Source organism: Phyllobates terribilis, unplaced genomic scaffold, assembly GCF_046119375.1.
Source record: "Phyllobates terribilis strain yellow unplaced genomic scaffold, ASM4611937v1 Scaffold_4__5_contigs__length_816908805, whole genome shotgun sequence".
NCBI classification, from domain to species: Eukaryota; Metazoa; Chordata; class Amphibia; order Anura; family Dendrobatidae; genus Phyllobates; species Phyllobates terribilis.
The window spans coordinates 312,191,376-312,211,711 of NW_027362764.1; the positions used below are offsets into that span (position 1 = coordinate 312,191,376).

The 20,336-nt window shown below is 51.6% G+C and overlaps 1 protein-coding gene across 3 annotated transcripts in view; it reads left to right on the forward strand.

Moving 5' to 3' along the window:
• Positions 1 to 17,434: 17,434 nt before the first annotated feature.
• MTRR (5-methyltetrahydrofolate-homocysteine methyltransferase reductase) overlaps positions 17,435 to 20,336 on the forward strand; it is a 432,636-nt gene continuing 429,734 nt past the window's right edge. For 2 of the 3 annotated variants that reach the window (XM_073678384.1, XM_073678385.1), the window contains exon 1: positions 17,435 to 17,886. In XM_073678384.1, the coding sequence (XP_073534485.1) occupies positions 17,833 to 17,886 (54 nt within the window). In that variant the 5' untranslated portion in view covers positions 17,435 to 17,832. The remainder of the gene's footprint in view (positions 17,887 to 20,336) is intronic. The other variant, XM_073678386.1, reaches the window with a different exon arrangement.

The window sequence follows — 20,336 nt, forward strand, 5'->3', positions numbered from 1 at the left end:
TGCAAAATTTTGTGGCTGTAGCTGCGACAGTGCAGATGCCAATCCCGGGCATACATACACACACATTCAGCTTTATATATTAGATTTTAGCAGTTGGTCCATTTTATACCGACTCCACCAAAATGGACACCGACTCCACAGCCCTGGTGACTAGTATCCCAATCTATAGGTGTCATATGTATCTCGACCCAATGGTCGTTTCGTTTTTAAAGTAAACTGTTTTTGTCCATGGTACTTGATGCACCTGGATATTGGTAGTATTGGTTGGTTTTACTGTTTATTATTAAAAGTTATATTTTAAATTCTCTTATCATGCTAGTTAAATAAATTTATTGAGATACAGCATAAACCAGGGCAGGGTTGGCAACATGAACATGTCCTTGCTGGCCTAATGGGAAAACAAAACAAATGACACAGTCCCTGTTACTGAGGAGATCCACCAGCTCAGTGAACAACCATAAAAAAAAAATTAAAAAAAAAGTTCAACTTTCCTTATCCTCAAACACAGGTCTGGAGCTTCAAACACACCTAACAATTAATGAGAAGGATGTGTATTTATCCTCTGGATTCCAGACCCCTGACGAAGGTCTTCACTAAAACGTGCGTCGGGGTTGGCATCACAGTCCTCTGGACCACCAGGTATTATGCTTCCCTATTGCCTTTCAACATGCGGGCTATCTTGTATGCCCCCTATATATAGGTTGTTCTTTTGTGCCACTACAGATGTAATCCATACTCACATGGCTCAGTTTATTCCACCTTTTCTTGTGGGGCTGTCCCATTTTTTTTTATTTATCTACATTAGCAGAAACTTGGTCTTTTGCTCTTGTTTATGATCTGACCAAGATTATAAATAACAGCCTTTTGCCTAATATTTTCACTTTATATGTATATGATATAATTTAGCATTTTCTTTTGTAGACACTGATTTCCTATTTTACTATCTATTACTAAGCAATGTCCCTTTTAACCACAAGGTCTCATCTTTTGTGGGTTCATCTTATGGCTTCAAGTTGCTCATCCCTCAACCAATATCTCCACTGTGTGGACTCTGCTAGTACCATCCTGTATATGGAAACATAAATTTGATTGATATCCACCTAGTACCATCTGCTGAGTCAATGTTTATTTTCTAGTTTCTGTGGCATATTCTTTAGTCCTTGTGAGTTTGGTGTCACATCCCATCCTGCACTCCTGTGTGTATATATATTCATACTTTTTTTTTTACCATGGTTGTGTTTACAACTGTGCTTGCACCTGTATTCTATAGTGCCACCAGCTAACAATTGTTTGTCAATATTGTTTTTTAATTTTTACACTTATATTCTGACCTCTTTAATGACCACATGTTTGGATTTTGCTACTTTTAATACATATTTTTTTCCTAATGGTCTGCGGATGTATGTCAGTTCTCTAATCCATTTACACCTAGCCCTGGGAACACTATACACACAATATGGAAGTGCCCCTCCCCCGCCTAGCACCAGAAACACTATACACACACACAACATGGAATATGTCCACCGGAAATACTATACACACAATATGGAATATGTGCCCCCCCGCCTAGCACCGGAAACACTATACACACACAATATGGAATATGTGCCCCCCTGCCTAGCACCGGAAACACTATACACACACAATATGGAATATGTGCCCCCCCCCCCGCCTAGCACCGGAAACGCTATATACACACAATATGGAATATGTGCCCCTCCCCCGCCTAGCACCGGAAACACTATACACACAATATGGAATATGTGCCCCTCCCCTGCCTAGCACCGGAAACACTATACACACAATATGGAATATGTGCCCCTCCCCCGCCTAGCACTGGAAACACTATACACACAATATGGAATATATACCCCCCCCCCGCCTAGCACCGGAAACACTATACACACAATATGGAATATGTGCCCCCCCCGTCTAGCACCTGAAACACTATACACACAATATGGAATATGTGCCCCTCCCCCGCCTAGCACCAGAAACACTATACACACAATATGGAATATGTGCCCCTCCCCCGCCTAGCACCGGAAACACTATACACACACAATATGGAATATGTGCCCCTCCCCCGCCTAGCACCGGAAACACTATACACACACAATATGGAATATGTGACCCCCCGCCTAGCACCGGAAACACTATACACACAATATGGAATATGTGCCCCTCCCCCGCCTAGCACCGGAAACACTATACACACAATATGGAATATGTGCCCCTCCCCCGCCTAGCACCGGAAACACTATACACACAATATGGAATATGTGCCCCTCCCCCGCCTAGCACCGGAAACACTATACACACAATATGGAATATGTGCTCCTCCCCCGCCTAGCACCGGAAACACTATACACACAATATGGAATATGTGCCCCTCCCCCGCCTACCACCGGAAATACTATACACACAATATGGAATATGTGCCCCTCCCCCGCCTAGCACCGGAAACACTATACACACAATATGGAATATGTGCCCCTCCCCCGCCTAGCACCGGAAACACTATACACACAATATGGAATATGTGCCCCTCCCCCGCCTAGCACCGGAAATACTATACACACAATATGGAATATGTGCCCCCCCCCCCCCGCCTAGCACCGGAAATACTATACACACAATATGGAATATGTGCCCCCCCCCCCCGCCTAGCACCGGAAACACTATACACACACAATATGGAATATGTGCCCCTCCCCCGCCTAGCACCGGAAACACTATACACACACAATATGGAATATGTGCCCCTCCCCCGCCTAGCACCGGAAATACTATACACACAATATGGAATATGTGCCCCTCCCCCGCCTAGCACCAGAAACACTATACACACACAATATGGAATATGTGCCCCTCCCCCGCCTAGCACCGGAAACACTATACACACACAATATGGAAAATGTGCCCCTTCCTCGCCTAGCACCGGAAACACTATACACACAATATGGAATATGTGCCCCTCCCCCGCCTAGCACCGGAAACACTATACACACAATATGGAATATGTGCCCCTCCCCCGCCTAGCACCGGAAACACTATACACACAATATGGAATATGTGCCCCTCCCCCGCCTAGCACCGGAAACACTATACACACAATATGGAATATGTGCCCCTCCCCCGCCTAGCACCGGAAACACTATACACACAATATGGAATATGTGCCCCTCCCCCGCCTAGCACCGGAAACACTATACACACAATATGGAATATGTGCCCCTCCCCCGCCTAGCACCGGAAACACTATACACACAATATGGAATATGTGCTCCTCCCCCGCCTAGCACCGGAAATACTATACACACAATATGGAATATGTGCCCCTCCCCCGCCTACCACCGGAAACACTATACACACAATATGGAATATGTGCCCCTCCCCCGCCTAGCACCGGAAACACTATACACACAATATGGAATATGTGCCCCTCCCCCGCCTAGCACCGGAAACACTATACACACAATATGGAATATGTGCCCCTCCCCCGCCTAGCACCGGAAATACTATACACACAATATGGAATATGTGCCCCCCCCCCCCCGACTAGCACCGGAAATACTATACACACAATATGGAATATGTGCTCCCCCCCCCCCCGCCTAGCACCGGAAACACTATACACACACAATATGGAATATGTGCCCCCCCCCGCCTACCACCGGAAACATTATACACACAATATGGAATATGTGCCCCCCCCCCCGCCTAGCACCGGAAACACTATACACACACAATATGGTATATGTGCCCCCCCCGCCTAGCACCGGAAACACTATACACACAATATGGAATATGTGCTCCTCCCCCGCCTAGCACCGGAAACACTATACACACACAATATGGAATATGTGCCCCTCCCCCGCCTAGCACCGGAAACACTATACACACACACACACAATATGGAATATGTGCCCCTCCCCCGGCTAGCACCGGAAACACTATACACACACACAATATGGAATATGTGCCCCTCCCCCGCCTAGCACCGGAAACACTATACACACACACAATATGGAATATGTGCCCCTCCCCCGCCTAGCCTCGGAAACACTATACACACAATATGGAATATGTGCCCCTCCCCCGCCTAGCACCGGAAACACTATACACACACACAATATGGAATATGTGCCCCTCCCCCGCCTAGCACCGGAAACACTATACACACACACACAATATGGAATATGTGCCCCTCCCCCGCCTAGCACCGGAAACGCTATACACACAATATGGAATATGTGTCCCTCCCCCGCCTAGCACCAGAAACACTATACACACAATATGGAATATGTACCCCCCCCACGCCTAGCACCGGAAACACTATACACACAATATGGAATATGTGCCCCTCCCCCGCCTAGCACCGGAAACACTATACACACAATATGGAATATGTGCCCCTCCCCCACCTAGCACCGGAAACACTATACACACAATATGGAATATGTGCTCCTCCCCCGCCTAGCACCGGAAATACTATACACACAATATGGAATATGTGCCCCTCCCCAGCCTACCACCGGAAATACTATAAACACAATATGGAATATGTGCCCCTCCCCCGCCTAGCACCGGAAACACTATACACACAATATGGAATATGTGCCCCTCCCCCGCCTAGCACCGGAAACACTATACACACAATATGGAATATGTGCCCCTCCCCCGCCTAGCACCGGAAATACTATACACACAATATGGAATATGTGCCCCCCCCGCCTAGCACCGGAAACACTATACACACACAATATGGAATATGTGCCCCCCCCGCCTACCACCGGAAACATTATACACACAATATGGAATATGTGCCCCCCCCGCCTAGCACCGGAAACACTATACACACACAATATGGAATATGTGCCCCCCCCCGCCTAGCACCGGAAACACTATACACACAATATGGAATATGTGCTCCTCCCCCGCCTAGCACCGGAAACACTATACACACAATATGGAATATGTGCCCCTCCCCCGCCTAGCACCGGAAACACTATACACACACACACAATATGGAATATGTGCCCCTCCCCCGCCTAGCACCGGAAACACTATACACACACACAATATGGAATATGTGCCCCTCCCCCGCCTAGCACCGGAAACACTATACACACACACACAATATGGAATATGTGCCCCTCCCCCGCCTAGCACCGGAAACGCTATACACACAATATGGAATATGTGTCCCTCCCCCGCCTAGCACCGGAAACACTATACACACAATATGGAATATGTAACCCCCCCCCGCCTAGCACCGGAAACACTATACACACAATATGGAATATGTGCCCCTCCCCCGCCTAGCACCGGAAATACTATACACACAATATGGAATATGTGCCCCTCCCCCGCCTAGCACCGGAAACACTATACACACAATATGGAATATGTGCCCCTCCCCCGCCTAGCACCGGAAACACTATACACACACACAATATGGAATATGTTCCCCCCCCTAGCACCAGAAACACTATAAACACAATATGGAATATGTGCCCCTCCCCCGCCTAGCACCGGAAAAACTATACACACAATATGGAATATGTGCCCCTCCACCGCCTAGCACCGGAAACACTATACACACAATATGGAATATGTGCCCCTCCCCCGCCTACCACCGGAAACACTATACACACAATATGGAATATGTGCTCCTCCCCCGCCTAGCACCGGAAACACTATACACACAATATGGAATATGTACCCCTCCCCCGCCTAGCACCGGAAACACTATACACACAATATGGAATATGTGCCCCTCCCCGCCTAGCACCGGAAACACTATACAGACAATATGGAATATGTGCCCCTCCCCCGCCTAGCACCGGAAACGCTATACACACAATATGGAATATGTGCCCCTCCCCCGCCTAGCACCGGAAACACTATACACACAATATGGAATATGTGCCCCTCCCCGCCTAGCACCGGAAACACTATACACACAATATGGAATATGTCCCCCTCCCCCGCCTAGCACCGGAAATACTATACACACAATATGGAATATGTGCCCCTCCCCCGCCTAGCACCGGAAATACTATACACACAATATGGAATATGTGCCCCTCCCCCGCCTAGCACCGGAAACGCTATACACACACACAATATGGAATATGTGCCCCTCCCCCGCCTAGCACCGGAAACACTATACACACACAATATGGAATATGTGCCCCTCCCCCGCCTAGCACCGGAAACACTATACACACACACACAATATGGAATATGTGCCCCTCCCCCGCCTAGCACCGGAAACACTATACACACACACACAATATGGAATATGTGCCCCTCCCCCGCCTAGCACCGGAAACACTATACACACACACACAATATGGAATATGTGCCCCTCCCCCGCCTAGCACCGGAAACACTATACACACACACACAATATGGAATATGTGCCCCTCCCCCGCCTAGCACCGGAAACACTATACACACAATATGGAATATGTGCCCCTCCCCCGCCTAGCACCGGAAATACTATACACACAATATGGAATATGTGCCCCCCCCGCCTAGCACCGGAAACACTATACACACACAATATGGAATATGTGCCCCCCCCGCCTACCACCGGAAACATTATACACACAATATGGAATATGTGCCCCCCCCGCCTAGCACCGGAAACACTATACACACACAATATGGAATATGTGCCCCCCCCCGCCTAGCACCGGAAACACTATACACACAATATGGAATATGTGCTCCTCCCCCGCCTAGCACCGGAAACACTATACACACAATATGGAATATGTGCCCCTCCCCCGCCTAGCACCGGAAACACTATACACACACACACAATATGGAATATGTGCCCCTCCCCCGCCTAGCACCGGAAACACTATACACACACACAATATGGAATATGTGCCCCTCCCCCGCCTAGCACCGGAAACACTATACACACACACACAATATGGAATATGTGCCCCTCCCCCGCCTAGCACCGGAAACGCTATACACACAATATGGAATATGTGTCCCTCCCCCGCCTAGCACCAGAAACACTATACACACAATATGGAATATGTAACCCCCCCCCGCCTAGCACCGGAAACACTATACACACAATATGGAATATGTGCCCCTCCCCCGCCTAGCACCGGAAATACTATACACACAATATGGAATATGTGCCCCTCCCCCGCCTAGCACCGGAAACACTATACACACAATATGGAATATGTGCCCCTCCCCCGCCTAGCACCAGAAACACTATAAACACAATATGGAATATGTGCCCCTCCCCCGCCTAGCACCGGAAAAACTATACACACAATATGGAATATGTGCCCCTCCACCGCCTAGCACCGGAAACACTATACACACAATATGGAATATGTACCCCTCCCCCGCCTAGCACCGGAAACACTATACACACAATATGGAATATGTGCCCCTCCCCGCCTAGCACCGGAAACACTATACAGACAATATGGAATATGTGCCCCTCCCCCGCCTAGCACCGGAAACGCTATACACACAATATGGAATATGTGCCCCTCCCCCGCCTAGCACCGGAAACACTATACACACAATATGGAATATGTGCCCCTCCCCGCCTAGCACCGGAAACACTATACACACAATATGGAATATGTCCCCCTCCCCCGCCTAGCACCGGAAATACTATACACACAATATGGAATATGTGCCCCTCCCCCGCCTAGCACCGGAAATACTATACACACAATATGGAATATGTGCCCCTCCCCCGCCTAGCACCGGAAACGCTATACACACACACAATATGGAATATGTGCCCCTCCCCCGCCTAGCACCGGAAACACTATACACACACAATATGGAATATGTGCCCCTCCCCCGCCTAGCACCGGAAACACTATACACACACACACAATATGGAATATGTGCCCCTCCCCCGCCTAGCACCGGAAACACTATACACACACACACAATATGGAATATGTGCCCCTCCCCCGCCTAGCACCGGAAACACTATACACACACACACAATATGGAATATGTGCCCCTCCCCCGCCTAGCCTCGGAAACACTATACACACAATATGGAATATGTGCCCCTCCCCCGCCTAGCACCGGAAACACTATACACACACAATATGGAATATGTGCCCCTCCCCCGCCTAGCACCGGAAACACTATACACACACACAATATGGAATATGTGCCCCTCCCCCGCCAAGCACCGGAAACACTATACACACACACACAATATGGAATATGTGCCCCTCCCCCGCCTAGCACCAGAAACGCTATACACACAATATGGAATATGTGTCCCTCCCCCGCCTAGCACCAGAAACACTATACACACAATATGGAATATGTACCCCCCCCCGCCTAGCACCGGAAACACTATACACACAATATGGAATATGTGCCCCTCCCCCGCCTAGCACCGGAAATACTATACACACAATATGGAATATGTGCCCCTCCCCCGCCTAGCACCGGAAACACTATACACACAATATGGAATATGTGCCCCTCCCCCGCCTAGCACCGGAAACACTATACACACACACAATATGGAATATGTGCCCCCTCCCCTAGCACCAGAAACACTATACACACAATATGGAATATGTGCCCCTCCCCCGCCTAGCACCGGAAATACTATACACACAATATGGAATATGTGCCCCTCCCCCGCCTAGCACCGGAAACACTATACACACAATATGGAATATGTGCCCCTCCCCCGCCTACCACCGGAAACACTATACACACAATATGGAATATGTGCCCCTCCCCCCCCTAGCACCAGAAACACTATACACACACTATGGAATATGTGCCCCTCCCCCGCCTAGCACCGGAAATACTATACACACAATATGGAATATGTGCTCCTCCCCCGCCTAGCACTGGAAACACTATACACACAATATGGAATATGTACCCCTCCCCCGCCTAGCACCGGAAACACTATACACACAATATGGAATATGTGCCCCTCCCCGCCTAGCACCGGAAACACTATACACACAATATGGAATATGTGCCCCTCCCCCGCCTAGCACCGGAAACGCTATACACACAATATGGAATATGTGCCCCTCCCCCGCCTAGCACCGGAAACACTATACACACAATATGGAATATGTGCCCCTCCCCCGCCTAGCACCGGAAACGCTATACACACACACAATATGGAATATGTGCCCCTCCCCCGCCTAGCACCGGAAACACTATACACACACAATATGGAATATGTGCCCCTCCCCCGCCTAGCACCGGAAACACTATACACACACACACAATATGGAATATGTGCCCCTCCCCCGCCTAGCACCGGAAACACTATACACACACACAATATGGAATATGTGCCCCTCCCCCACCTAGCCTCGGAAACACTATACACACAATATGGAATATGTGCCCCTCCCCCGCCTAGCACCGGAAACACTATACACACACACAATATGGAATATGTGCCCCTCCCCCGCCTAGCACCGGAAACGCTATACACACAATATGGAATATGTGTCCCTCCCCCGCCTAGCACCAGAAACACTATACACACAATATGGAATATGTACCCCCCCCCGCCTAGCACCGGAAACACTATACACACAATATGGAATATGTGCCCCTCCCCCGCCTAGCACCGGAAATACTATACACACAATATGGAATATGTGCCCCTCCCCCGCCTAGCACCGGAAACACTATACACACAATATGGAATATGTGCCCCTCCCCCGCCTAGCACCGGAAACACTATACACACACACAATATGGAATATGTGCCCCCCCCCAGCACCAGAAACACTATACACACAATATGGAATATGTGCCCCTCCCCCGCCTAGCACTGGAAATACTATACACACAATATGGAATATGTGCCCCTCCCCCGCCTAGCACCGGAAACGCTATACACACAATATGGAATATGTGCCCCTCCCCCGCCTAGCACCGGAAACACTATACACACAATATGGAATATGTGCCCCTCCCCGCCTAGCACCGGAAACACTATACACACAATATGGAATATGTGCCCCTCCCCCGCCTAGCACCGGAAATACTATACACACAATATGGAATATGTGCCCCTCCCCCGCCTAGCACCGGAAATACTATACACACAATATGGAATATGTGCCCCTCCCCCGCCTAGCACCGGAAACGCTATACACACACACAATATGGAATATGTGCCCCTCCCCCGCCTAGCACCGGAAACACTATACACACAATATGGAATATGTGCCCCTCCCCCGCCTAGCACCGGAAACACTATACACACACACACAATATGGAATATGTGCCCCTCCCCCGCCTAGCACCGGAAACACTATACACACACACAATATGGAATATGTGCCCCTCCCCCGCCTAGCCTCGGAAACACTATACACACAATATGGAATATGTGCCCCTCCCCCGCCTAGCACCGGAAACACTATACACACACACAATATGGAATATGTGCCCCTCCCCCGCCTAGCACTGGAAATACTATACACACACACACACAATATGGAATATGTGCCCCTCCCCCGCCTAGCACCGGAAACGCTATACACACAATATGGAATATGTGTCCCTCCCCCGCCTAGCACCAGAAACACTATACACACAATATGGAATATGTACCCCCACCCCGCCTAGCACCGGAAACACTATACACACAATATGGAATATGTGCCCCTCCCCCGCCTAGCACCGGAAACACTATACACACAATATGGAATATGTGCCCCTCCCCCGCCTAGCACCGGAAACACTATACACACACACAATATGGAATATGTGCCCCCCCCCTAGCACCAGAAACACTATACACACAATATGGAATATGTGCCCCTCCCCCGCCTAGCACTGGAAATACTATACACACAATATGGAATATGTGCCCCTCCCCCGCCTAGCACCGGAAACACTATACACACAATATGGAATATGTGCCCCTCCCCTCCTACAACCGGAAACACTATACACACAATATGGAATATGTGCCCCTCCCCCGCCTACAACCGGAAACACTATACACACAATATGGAATATGTGCCCCTCCCCCCCTAGCACCAGAAACACTATACACACAATATGGAATATGTGCCCCTCCCCCGCCTAGCACCGGAAATACTATACACACAATATGGAATATGTGCTCCTCCCCCGCCTAGCACCGGAAACACTATACACACAATATGGAATATGTACCCCTCCCCCGCCTAGCACCGGAAACACTATACACACAATATGGAATATGTGCCCCTCCCCACCTAGCACCGGAAACACTATACACACAATATGGAATATGTGCCCCTCCCCCGCCTAGCACCGGAAACGCTATACACACAATATGGAATATGTGCCCCTCCCCCGCCTAGCACCGGAAACACTATACACACAATATGGAATATGTGCCCCTCCCCGCCTAGCACCGGAAACACTATACACACAATATGGAATATGTGCCCCTCCCCCGCCTAGCACCGGAAATACTATACACACAATATGGAATATGTGCCCCTCCCCCGCCTAGCACCGGAAATACTATACACACAATATGGAATATGTGACCCTCCCCCGCCTAGCACCGGAAACGCTATACACACACACAATATGGAATATGTGCCCCTCCCCCGCCTAGCACCGGAAACACTATACACACAATATGGAATATGTGCCCCTCCCCCGCCTAGCACCGGAAATACTATACACACAATATGGAATATGTGCCCCCCCCCCCCCCCGCCTAGCACCGGAAATACTATACACACAATATGGAATATGTGCCCCCCCGCCTAGCACCGGAAACACTATACACACACAATATGGAATATGTGCCCCCCCCGCCTACCACCGGATACATTATACACACAATATGGAATATGTGCCCCCCCCCGCCTAGCACCGGAAACACTATACACACACAATATGGAATATGTGCCCCCCCCCGCCTACCACCGGATACATTATACACACAATATGGAATATGTGCCCCTCCCCCGCCTAGCACCGGAAACACTATACACACAATATGGAATATGTGCTCCTCCCCCGCCTAGCACCGGAAACACTATACACACACAATATGGAAGATGTGCCCCTCCCCCGCCTAGCACCGGAAACACTATACACACACACACAATATGGAATATGTGCCCCTCCCCTGCCTAGCACCGGAAACACTATACACACACACAATATGGAATATGTGCCCCTCCCCCGCCTAGCACCGGAAACACTATACACACACACAATATGGAATATGTGCCCCTCCCCCGCCTAGCCTCGGAAACACTATACACACAATATGGAATATGTGCCCCTCCCCCGATTAGCACCGGAAACACTATACACACACAATATGGAATATGTGCCCCTCCCCCGCCTAGCACCGGAAACACTATACACACACACACAATATGGAATATGTGCCCCTCCCCCGCCTAGCACCGGAAACGCTATACACACAATATGGAATATGTGTCCCTCCCCCGCTTAGCACCAGAAACACTATACACACAATATGGAATATGTACCATCCCCCCCCCGCCTAGCACCGGAAACACTATACACACAATATGGAATATGTGCCCCTCCCCCGCCTAGCACCGGAAATACTATACACACAATATGGAATATGTGCCCCTCCCCCGCCTAGCACGGAAACACTATACACACAATATGGAATATGTGCCCCTCCCCCGCCTAGCACCGGAAACACTATACACACACACAATATGGAATATGTGCCCCCCCCCCCAGCACCAGAAACACTATACACACAATATGGAATATGTGCCCCTCCCCCGCCTAGCACCGGAAATACTATACACACAATATGGAATATGTGCCCCTCCCCCGCCTAGCACCGGAAACACTATACACACACACACAATATGGAATATGTGCCCCCCCCCCCAGCACCAGAAACACTATACACACAATATGGAATATGTGCCCCTCCCCCGCCTAGCACGGAAATACTATACACACAATATGGAATATGTGCCCCTCCCCCCCCTAGCACCAGAAACAATATACACACAATATGGAATATGTGCCCCTCCCCTGCCTAGTACCGGAAATACTATACACACAATATGGAATATGTGCTCCTCCCCCGCCTAGCACCGGAAACACTATACACACAATATGGAATATGTACCCCTCCCCCGCCTAGCACCGGAAACACTATACACACAATATGGAATATGTGCCCCTCCCCCGCCTAGCACCGGAAACACTATACACACAATATGGAATATGTGCCCCTCCCCCGCCTAGCACCGGAAACGCTATACACACAATATGGAATATGTGCCCCTCCCCCGCCTAGCACCGGAAACACTATACACACAATATGGAATATGTGCCCCTCCCCGCCTAGCACCGGAAACACTATACACACACACAATATGGAATATGTGCCCCTCCCCCGCCTAGCACCGGAAACACTATACACACACACACAATATGGAATATGTGCCCCTCCCCCGCCTAGCACCGGAAACACTATACACACACACAATATGGAATATGTGCCCCTCCCCCGCCTAGTACCGGAAACATTATACACACAATATGGAATATGTGCCCTCCCCCGCCTAGCACCGGAAACACTATACACACACACAATATGGAATATGTGCCCCTCCCCCGCCTAGCACCGGAAACACTATACACACACACACAATATGGAATATGTGCCCCTCCCCCGCCTAGCACCGGAAACACTATACACACACACAATATGGAATATGTGCCCCTCCCCCGCCTAGCACCGGAAACGCTATACACACAATATGGAATATGTGTCCCTCCCCCGCCTAGCACCAGAAACACTATACACACAATATGGAATATGTACCCCCCCCCGCCTAGCACCGGAAACACTATACACACAATATGGAATATGTGCCCCTCCCCCGCCTAGCACTGGAAATACTATACACACAATATGGAATATGTGCCCCTCCCCCGCCTAGCACCGGAAACGCTATACACACAATATGGAATATGTGCCCCTCCCCGCCTAGCACCGGAAACACTATACACACAATATGGAATATGTGCCCCTCCCCGCCTAGCACCGGAAACACTATACACACAATATGGAATATGTGCCCCTCCCCCGCCTAGCACTGGAAACACTATACACACACACAATATGGAATATGTGCCCCTCCCCCGCCTAGCACTGGAAACACTATACACACACACAATATGGAATATGTGCCCCTCCCCCGCCTAGCACCGGAAACGCTATACACACAATATGGAATATGTGTCCCTCCCCCGCCTAGCACTGGAAACACTATACACACACACACACAATATGGAATATGTGCCCCTCCCCCGCCTAGCACCGGAAACACTATACACACACACAATATGGAATATGTGCCCCTCCCCCGCCTAGCACCAGAAACACTATACACACAATATGGAATATGTACCCCCCCCCCGCCTAGCACCGGAAACACTATACACACAATATGGAATATGTGCCCCTCCCCCGCCTAGCACCGGAAATACTATACACACAATATGGAATATGTGCCCCTCCCCTGCCTAGCACCGGAAACACTATACACACACACAATATGGAATATGTGCCCCCCCCTAGCACCAGAAACACTATACACACAATATGGAATATGTGCCCCTCCCCCGCCTAGCACCGGAAATACTATACACACAATATGGAATATGTGCCCCTCCCCCGCCTAGCACCGGAAACACTATACACACAATATGGAATATGTGCCCCTCCCCCGCCTAGCACCGGAAACACTATACACACAATATGGAATATGTGCCCCTCCCCCGCCTAGTACCGGAAATACTATACACACAATATGGAATATGTGCCCCTCCCCCGCCTAGCACCGGAAACAATATACACACAATATGGAATATGTGCCCCTCCCCCGCCTAGCACCGGAAACACTATACACACACACAATATGGAATATGTGCCCCCCCCAGCACCAGAAACACTATACACACAATATGGAATATGTGCCCCTCCCCCGCCTAGCACCGGAAATACTATACACACAATATGGAATATGTGCCCCTCCCCCGCCTAGCACCGGAAACACTATACACACAATATGGAATATGTGCCCCTCCCCGCCTAGCACCGGAAACACTATACACACAATATGGAATATGTGCCCCTCCCCCGCCTAGCACCGGAAATACTATACACACAATATGGAATATGTGCCCCTCCCCTGCCTAGCACCGGAAACACTATACACACAATATGGAATATGTGCCCCTCCCCCGCCTAGCACCGGAAACGCTATACACACAATATGGAATATGTGCCCCTCCCCCGCCTAGCACGGGAAACACTATACACACAATATGGAATATGTGCCCCTCCCCCGCCTAGCACCGGAAACACTATACACACAATATGGAATATGTACCCCCCCCCGCCTAGCACCGGAAACACTATACACACAATATGGAATATGTGCCCCTCCCCCGCCTACCACCGGAAACGCTATACACACAATATGGAATATGTGCCCCTCCCCCGCCTAGCACCGGAAACACTATACACACAATATGGAATATGTGCCCCTCCCCCGCCTAGCACCGGAAACGCTATACACACAATATGGAATATGTGCCCCTCCCCGCCTAGCACCGGAAACACTATACACACAATATGGAATATGTGCCCCTCCCCCGCCTAGCCCCGGAAACACTATACACACAATATGGAATATGTGCCCCTCCCCGCCTAGCACCGGAAACACTATACACACAATATGGAATATGTGCCCCTCCCCCGCCTAGCCCCGGAAACACTATACACAAAATATGGAATATGTGCCCCTCCCCGCCTAGCACCGGAAACACTATACACACACAATATGGAATATGTGCCCCTCCCCCGCCTAGCACCGGAAACACTATACACACACAATATGGAATATGTGCCCCTCCCCCGCCTAGCACCGGAAACGCTATACACACAATATGGAATATGTGCCCCTCCCCCGCCTAGCACCGGAAACACTATACACACAATATGGAATATGTGCCCCTCCCCCGCCTAGCACCGGAAACGCTATATACACAATATGGAATATGTGCCCCTCCCCCGCCTAGCACCGGAAACGCTATATACACACAATATGGAATATGTGCTCCTCCCCCGCCTAGCACCGGAAACGCTATACACACAATATGGAATATGTGCCCCTCCCCCGCCTAGCACCGGAAACACTATACACACAATATGGAATATGTGCCCCTCCCCCGCCTAGCACCGGAAACACTATACACACAATATGGAATATGTGCCCCTCCCCCGCCTAGCACCAGAAACACTATACACACAATATGGAATATGTGCCCCTCCCCCGCCTACCACCGGAAACGCTATACACACAATATGGAATATGTGCCCCTCCCCCGCCTAGCACCGGAAACACTATACACACACACACAATATGGAATATGTGCCCCTCCCCCGCCTAGCACCGGAAACACTATACACACAATATGGAATATGTGCCCCTCCCCCGCCTAGCACCGGAAACGCTATACACACAATATGGAATATGTGCCCCTCCCCCGCCTAGCACCGGAAACACTATACACACAATATGGAATATGTGCCCCTCCCCACCTAGCACCGGAAACACTATACACACAATATGGAATATGTGCCCCCCCCCGCCTAGCACCGGAAACGCTATACACACAATATGGAATATGTGCCCCCCCCCCGCCTAGCATCGGAAACGCTATACACACAATATGGAATATGTGCCCCCCCCCCGCCTAGCACCGGAAACACTATACACACAATATGGAATATGTGCCCCTCCCCCGCCTACCACCGGAAACGCTATACACACAATATGGAATATGTGCCCCTCCCCCGCCTAGCACCGGAAACACTATACACACAATATGGAATATGTGCCCCTCCCCCGCCTAGCACCGGAAACGCTATACACACAATATGGAATATGTGCCCCTCCCCCGCCTAGCACCGGAAACACTATACACACAATATGGAATATGTGCCCCTCCCCCGCCTAGCACCGGAAACACTATACACACAATATGGAATATGTGCCCCTCCCCCGCCTAGCACCGGAAACACTATACACACAATATGGAATATGTGCCCCTCCCCGCCTAGCACCGGAAACACTATACACACAATATGGAATATGTGCCCCCCCCCCGCCTAGCACGGGAAACACTATACACACAATATGGAATATGTGCCCCTCCCCGCCTAGCACCGGAAACACTATACACACAATATGGAATATGTGCCCCCCCCCCCCCCCGCCTAGCACCGGAAACGCTATACACACAATATGGAATATGTGCCCCTCCCCCGCCTAGCACCGGAAACGCTATCCATTATCTACTTATATGGCATAGGTACGTTCTCAGGAAACCGCGTCACATGTGACTGGACCTCAGCCTGGTGTCGGACCGCAGAGGCGTTTCCCCCATAGATAAATAATCCTATAGGAATGCATTATTCTGCCCACGATGTCCGGTAAATCACCAGAGATAAAGGACATGACAGAGTCGTTACTGTGACCGCTTCATACCTGACGGAGGGTCAGTCCCTACCACAGATCATTGCCCAATGCACACACAACAAAAGCTGGATGCGGTCACAGTCGAACTGCCGCAAGAACACCTGGCAGACAAGGTGCGGGAGGGCGCCATAGAAATGGTCTCCGTGAGCACGGCTGAGCTCGGGAGTTCCGGTCTCCACAGCAGGCAGCACCGACACCGGAAGGAGTAAGGGCGAGAAGGGGGAGGAAGAAAGCACGTTGTCAATGCATGGCCAGCGCGCACCAGCTGCAGCCCCTGCCGGCACCGACCCCGGCGACAAGGGTAATGTCCTACTGAATCCCTCATAGCCCCGGAGCACAGTAACTGCGTCCCATGATGGCGCCACCCACTGGCCGAGGCTTAGCCAGCGCAGGGTGTTTCTCACATAACTGGATTTAATAAGCTATAGTTTTTCCTGAGAGAATTTCTAATCACACCTCAGGGGTCCTGCTGGGTTACGTCCCCAGATCATTGTTTGCATAGCGCTTGTGTGGTGTAGAAACCGCTGCCTGTGTGACTTATGGCATTTGCTGCTATGAGCTCTGATCTTCCCAGAAAATTGTTGCAGATTTTATTGCTGCAGGTCATACTATCAAGGTGCTGCTTGAGGGCGCTAAGAGTGGGGCAAGAGGGTGCTACGCACGTGTTGTGGGAAGTGCTGCTTGAGGGCGCTAAGAGCGGGGCAAGAGGGTGCTACGCGCGTGTTGTGGGAAGTGCTGCTTGAGGGCGCTAAGAGCGGGGCAAGAGGGTGCTACGCACGTGTTGTGGGAAGTGCTGCTTGAGGGCGCTAAGAGCGGGGCAAGAGGGTGCTACGCGCGTGTTGTGGGAAGTGCTGCTTGAGGGCGCTAAGAGTGGGGCAAAAGGGAGCTACGCGCGTGTTGTGGGAAGTGCTGCTTGAGGGCGCTAACAGCGGGGCAAAAGGGAGCTACGCGCGTGTTGTGGGTAGTGCTGCTTGAGGGCGCTAAGAGCGGGGCAAGAGGGTGCTACGCGCGTGTTGTGGGAAGTGCTGCTTGAGGGAGCCAAGAGCTTGGCAAGAGGGCGCTACGTGCTTGTTGTGGGAAGTGCTGCTTGAGGGCGCTAAGAGAGGGGCAAGAGGGCGCTACGCGCGTGTTGTGGGAAGTGCTGCTTGAGGGAGCCAAGAGCTTGGCAAGAGGGCGCTACGCGCTTGTTGTGGGAAGTGCTGCTTGAGGGCGCTAAGAGAGGGGCAAGAGGGCGCTGCGCGTGTGTTGTGGGAAGTGCTGCTTGAGGGAGCCAAGAGCGGGGCAAGAGGGTGCTACGCGCGTGTTGTGGGAAGTGCTGCTTGAGGGCGCCAAGAGCTTGGCAAGAGGGCGCTAAGCGCTTGTTGTGGGAAGTGCTGCTTGAGGGCGCTAAGAGCGGGGCAAGAGGGTGCTACGCGCGTGTTGTGGGAAGTGCTGCTTGAGGGAGCCAAGAGCTTGGCAAGAGGGCGCTACGCGCTTGTTGTGGGAAGTGCTGCTTGAGGGCGCTAAGAGCAGGGCAAGAGGGCGCTACGCGCGTGTTGTGGGAAGTGCTGCTTGAGGGCGCCAAGAGCGGGGCAAGAGGGCGCTACGCGCGTGTTGTGGGAAGTGCTGCTTGAGGGCGCCAAGAGCGGGGCAAGAGGGCGCTACGCGCGTGTTGTGGGAAGTGCTGCTTGAGGGCGCCAAGAGCGGGGCAAGAGGGCGCTACGCGCGTGTTGTGGGAAGTGCTGCTTGAGGGCGCTAAGAGCGGGGCATGAGGGCGCTACGCGCTTGTTGTGGGAAGTGCTGCTTGAGGGAGCCAAGAGCTTGGCAAGAGGGCGCTACGCGCTTGTTGTGGGAAGTGCTGCTTGAGGGCGCTAAGAGCGGGGCAAGAGGGCGCTACACGTGTGTTGTGGGAAGTGCTGCTTGAGGGCGCCAAGAGCGGGGCAAGAGGGCGCTACGCGCGTGTTGTGGGAAGTGCTGCTTGAGGGCGCCAAGAGCGGGGCAAGAGGGCGCTACGCGCGTGTTGTGGGAAGTGCTGCTTGAGGACTCCAAGAGCGGGGCAAGAGGGCGCTACGCGCGTGTTGTGGGAAGTGCTGCTTGAGGGCGCCAAGAGCGGGGCAAGAGGGCGCTACGCGCGTGTTGTGGGAAGTGCTGCTTGAGGGCGCCAAGAGCGGTGCAAGAGGGCGCTACGCGCGTGTTGTGGGAAGTGCTGCTTGAGGGTGCCAAGAGCGGGGCAAGAGGGCGCTACGCGCGTGTTGTGGGAAGTGCTGCTTGTGGGGGGCAAGAGGGCGCTACGCGCGTGTTGTGGGAAGTGCTGCTTGAGGGCGCTATGTGCGTGTTGTGGGAAGTGCTGCTTGAGGGCGCCAAGAGCGGGGCAAGAGGGCGCTACGCGCGTGTTGTGGGAAGTGCTGCTTGAGGGCGCCAAGAGCGGGGCAAGAGGGCGCTACGCGCGTGTTGTGGGAAGTGCTGCTTGAGGGCGCCAAGAGCGGGGCAAGAGGGCGCTACGCGTGGGTTGTGGGAAGTGCTGCTTGAGGGCGCCAAGAGCTGGGCAAGAGGGCGCTACGCGCGTGTTGTGGGAAGTGCTGCTTGAGGGCGCCAAGAGCGGGGCAAGAGGGCGCTACGCGCTTGTTGTGGGAAGTGCTGCTTGAGGGCGCCAAGAGCGGGGCAAGAGGGCGCTACGCGTGTGTTGTGGGAAGTGCTGCTTGAGGGCGCCAAGAGCGGGGCAAGAGGGCGCTACGCGCGTGTTGTGGGAAGTGCTGCTTGAGGGCGCCAAGA